Genomic DNA, 5,405 nt, shown 5'->3' with positions numbered 1-5,405 from the left:
TTTTTAAAGAATACATCATGGATAAAGAGTTTGTATCACCACAAGAAAAAGCAGAAAGAGACATTTTGAGGGTATTTTATAGTCCATCAAAGGAAAAGTTGTTCACATGTGACGTCACACATCCTTGTCGCATTGCCAAAGGGAGGATCTCCATAGCATTAGTGATTGCAATATTCAAATGCTCAAAACTTTCTCATTATTTGTTCGATTTTTCTCAAACTTTCTTTCTTCTTATTCGCTGATTTTTCTGTTTCGACACAAGCCTACTTATTCCAAAGGTTTCATTCCCCTTTAAGTTTAAATGACGTCATAAACTCATAGCGCCCTTCCTCAGAGGAAAAAAATACGCATAAATGTGGGTCATGCACGTGGTCTAGTGGTCAGAACACTGGGCTCACGATTCTAAGCTTGTGAGTTCGAATCCCCTCTCGGCCGTTGTCTCTAAAGGGCCCGGGAATAATTTCCGTAGTCTATATTAGGGTCAGATACTATGACAGATCTATTTAGACGTAAATTATTTCCTATGTAATTGGTTAGAAACTAGATTTGCCTCGATGCTACCGGGAAAGCTGCTTTGCTTTGTCGAGTTCATCCGGGAGTAAAGCCCCTTTCACAATTGGTGGTGCGACTGCTTACAACCGTTGCGATTGTGTGCAATATATAATGTGACCAAATGATCGCAAATGATTTCACCACCAATTGTGAAAGGGGCTCAACAGAAATGGAGATGTCAGAGAGGCGCCAGCTGCAGATCATGGCTTCACTCTCTAAGATGGCGGTGCGCTGATGTCAATAGAGTACCGAAGTGTGGCGTCAGATGCCATGGGGTCATGGCGGGCTGGTTCTAAACAGAGTCGCAGCTGACGATCATCTGTAGGCCCACACATTTGTATGACTTTGGCTCGTCTGGAAAATAGGTCGCAAGCGGTCAAATTTCGATAGCAGCCATTTTCTCCTATTATGAGAAACACACGTTTTCATTCGGCGGGTTCATTTTTTTGAACCAGGCCGCCATGACACCATGGCAACTGACGTCATCACTTCCGTACTCTATAGTTAAGATCTATGTTCAATGTTTTTTTTTCATTTTCTTTTCAGCGATAGCAGCTGAAGATTCCTATTCTGGTGTCTTCGAATGCTACGCGTGCTCTTCGGCGGATACGGTTGAGTGCGGCGCTGAATTTAACGGTAACGCAGAGGGCGTTTCTAAAATAGAATGCAGAGGACTTTGCTTTGTAAGTAATCTATATGCATTTTGGATTAATTTAATAATGTAACACAAGTAAGGGGGCGTAATAGGAAACAATGAATTAATGAATGCATAAGTAAATGAATTAAAATAAAACATTTAAAATTTTATACACATTTATTCATGAAACAATATTTCTTGTTTGTTATCATTGTTCTGGTCCTTGGACGTGGAAATCGTGTATTTATAAACCCTTTTTTCGAAAAAGTAGGAGTTAACCCTAATGAAGTAAATTTAATACATGTAATAGAGAAACACAAGCATGAATAGAGAGAGAGAGGGAGAAAGATAGATAATCTTAGACCAAAATGACTGGGAGACTGAGTAAATCCTTAGCGCAAATTGAAAAAGGGCCCTCAAAACGAAGCCCCTATTTAATAGGGCCTACTTATCAAATGATTTAATACTAAACGGACTTAACTATGCATCAATTATATAACTTAAAGAAAATCTTATGTCGATTTTCTTTTCCACCTCTAGAAAACAACGTACGGCTACTTGGGCGAGAGAGTTATAGACCGCGGATGTGAGCCCTCTACCGACTGCCCTTCGTCATGCTTCAATAAAGACTGTCGATCCTGTTGTCAAGATTCACTCTGTAACGAAGCCAGAATTGTGACGTCATTCCCGATTCTCACGTTCGTATTGGTCGGTTTAGCAACGCTAAAGAATATTTTGAGAGACTGATATTGGAAGAGGCGATCGGTTACGGCCTGCTTTGAACTCCCTTACACCCCAACCATTGAAATCAAGAACACGGATATTTTCAAGCGAAACGTACTTCAAATCTACAGAAAGCAAAGCAAAGACTAAAAAAGGCATCTTCTCTCCCCGCGCCCCGCGCATTCAACACCTTCGCACTTCCTGCCCGTTTGCCCCCCCCCCGGGGGGGGGGGGGTCACTTTCCACATGGACTGCTACCCGCCCGTGTCCGACAACCTCAGAAATGCACCCTAAACGGCGTAACTACATTAACTAAATTTGCAACCCTAAACGGCGTAACCCATGAGAAAAGCCACCCTAAGTGGCGTGAACAGGGAAATCCCCTGATTTTATACCCTAAGTGGCGTAAACGTAAAAATCGATTAATGTTGTGGGCGTTTGGGTAACGCGTGCTGCCTAGTATAGAGCCAGGTGTAAGAGACTATCTAGAACTGTACGGGGGTAACTCTCATCATAGGTCCATGATCTAAGTGCTGCGCTGGCCGCGCCGGCGCGTGGGAGGATTATTTTGTATCCCTTAAAATCGCCTTTCATGGTGTTTATGTCTGCTCCCGGGTCTCCTCAAATTTGCACCCCTAAATGGCGTAATTTTCATAACCAAACTAGCAACCCTAAACGGCGTGAAGAGAGAAAGAAAAGGCTACCCTTATCGGCGATTTACGAGCGAATGGTGCTGAAATGCAACCCTTTTTGCCAAAGACGTCGACGCCGCCCGAGTGCCTGAAACGGGACCCTTTTCGACGCTTTTTCTGGACGCGGGTGCGTAGCAGGCCATGTGGAGAGTCTCCCATGCACTGTAATGTGGAGCGTTGGGCATGCGCAGTACACACAACATTCCCAAAGAAGAAGAAGATAGTCTTCCCCTCTCTGGATTGGGCATGCGCACAGAGAAGATGGGACGTGAAACTTTCCCAGCGTAATTTGTATTCGGCCCTCTATTGGGGTCGTCATTTTTGAAGTCTAAGGGGGTGTTGCAAGAAAACATTTGCGAACAATCGCAAATATTCTGTTGCAATTTTACAACTGATAGATCAACATTGGTTATAGCAAATAAGATTAAATTTCTTGTTTCAAGGAGCAGATTAGCAATCAATCACTAATTTGCAATTAACTGCACGACATATGATTGCTTGAGGGACCAAAAATTTACTTGCAATTGATCGCAAGTTTCTTGCAACACCCCATAAGAGACATAATGTTGTTTGCCATAATTTTAGGTCATTAAACTGATAATTGAGATATTAAATTTATCATGGCTATAGAGTACCGAAGTGATGACGTCACAAAGCCTTTTTTTGCATTTCAGCGTTTTTTATACCATTCTTTGGTTACGCATGGTGGAAAACCCCCACTACCAAAAGTTGGTGAGAAACGGTCCATGGGGGCCTGATATATGACCTCATGAATAGGCCTACATAATTAGCCCCATTGAAGTCAAATTACCAGGCCAATATATTATTTATACATTGACTTCAATGGGGCTAATTATATATTCATGAGGTTATATCCCGTGGACCGATTCTCACCAAATTTTGGTTTTAGGGGTGTTTCATCATGCTCTACCAAAATATGGTATAAAAAGCGCTGAAATGAAAAGTGAAAATTGATGACGTCACACATCGGTACTCTATTTGCTGTATTCTTCCTAGTTGCTCTTAAAAAAGAGATTACTGTAAAAAACAGGTCCGTTTCAGAATGAAAGACTTAGACATTGGTAACTCATTTTTAGTGCACGCGGCATTTATTTTAATCAAGCTTTTCATAGAAAAAAAAACGAAATTCACAGAATGGAATCTGAAATCTTAATGAATCAATACTCCTCTTCCATAGATTATATTGAATGAGTCTTTGTAGATTGAATCAACATTTCATTATATTTAATCCTATCTGTATATTATGGTAACTTATGAAGTTTCATTGATCCATAGAGGGAATGAAACGAGTTTATATATATTTTAATCTATTGACCCATAAGTAAAATTTAACCTTTCGATCACAACACGAAGAAAAAAACGCAGAATTTGATTACCTCAAAATTTTCGGTCAAATCGGGTCACTTCGGTAATCGCTGAAGAAGGCAGCAGCCTTTAGTAGCCGAAAATGTTGAGGGTTTTTTTTCGGATTTTTCTTTGTTGTGAGCAAAAGATTAAATTTTATATATTTTCAACCAACACAGATAAACCTTCATTACCTGTTGAGCCATGTTTAGCCATAAATTTGCATGAAACTCGAAATGCACAATGATAAAAAAAAACGATGATAATTATAAATACATACACACACACACAACGATGCTTACTGTATGAACTTTATAGTACTTGCTTATCACGAAAAAAAAATGTCTATAAAGAAAACAGCTTTGCTTAAACTTAAAAAAAAAAAAAAATTTAATTAGACTGCTGTTTACGATTTTTAACACTTGTTTGTTTAAACTGTTAATCAACCACTGCAAAGCTCAATTAGCAAACAGCGTTATATGAAATCTTTAAACAGCGGTTTTTTTTACTATAATATGTTTTTATCGTTATGTATCCCAACTGCCATAAAAATTGGCCCTTTAATATGCTTAGTTGTATTCTGATTATCAACTGACGTTTCTTTCCTTGTGCAAAATTAAAGTAAGACAGTAATTTCTCGTGCAGATTCTTGGATAATATTCCCATACGTCCTCCAAATTACGCACTCACCTCCCAATTACTGCTGCAAGCTGAGAATTCGGTGCACATAATTTACCACAAGAAAATATAACCAGTCGTTTGTAAAATCGTTCGTAACTTACGAACATATTACTTTTATGAAACACCTACATGACAACCGATCAGAAGACTATGCTCTCATGCTAGCTGGTATAATAGCGCCATCTACGGAAGTTTGTAGAAGTGAGGAGAACAAATTCGATCAGAATGTGGAATAATCATTTTTCCCTTTCTTGCCAAATAATGAAATGCAAATTAGATTTGAGGTTTTAGTTTTATACTGTAAATGAATAAATTGATGAAGACATATCAACTAAGTGTTTGTTGTTGTGTAGATTTGTTGTTAGTCTGGCTTATCATAAATTATTTCAAGGTGAATAAAACCCCCGCAGCAAAATAGCTTGTGTGAAAACAATCAAAATACTAAAATAAAAGAATCAGATGAAGGAAAGTGTGATATAAATTTAAAGAAATCTATAATGACCATGCCGTTGAAATCTAGATTAGATTTGATCTTTAGAGGTTTGGAGTCTGAAGATTTGGAATCCGCTACCGAAATAAGTTTTAGGCTTCAAATCTGAATCAAAAGTTCGATACCAGCGTCATAATCCAAGCCGTTCTGGCTATTTATTCAAATTTGTATACTTCTGATTTTTTTGGAAGGGAATATAAGGCTGGTGAACAGTGCAATGAAAGTTTGACTGGATTTGTATCAGGGTAATGAAACCAATCAACTT

General features: G+C 38.9%; 1 protein-coding gene across 1 annotated transcript in view; it reads left to right on the top strand.

Moving 5' to 3' along the window:
- Window positions 1–4,981, top strand: part of LOC129262965 (uncharacterized) — a 14,775-nt gene extending 9,794 nt beyond the window's left edge. The window contains exons 3-4 of the mRNA XM_054900925.2: window positions 1,099–1,235; window positions 1,730–4,981. Of these exons, the coding sequence (XP_054756900.2) occupies window positions 1,099–1,235; window positions 1,730–1,936 (344 nt within the window). The 3' untranslated portion in view covers window positions 1,937–4,981. The remainder of the gene's footprint in view (window positions 1–1,098; window positions 1,236–1,729) is intronic.
- The last annotated feature ends 424 nt before the right edge of the window (window positions 4,982–5,405 follow it).

Source organism: Lytechinus pictus, chromosome 6 (assembly GCF_037042905.1).
Source record: "Lytechinus pictus isolate F3 Inbred chromosome 6, Lp3.0, whole genome shotgun sequence".
Taxonomy (NCBI): domain Eukaryota; kingdom Metazoa; phylum Echinodermata; class Echinoidea; order Temnopleuroida; family Toxopneustidae; genus Lytechinus; species Lytechinus pictus.
The sequence above is the reverse complement of the archived record's forward strand: the minus strand, read 5'-3'. Positions and strand labels throughout refer to the sequence as shown.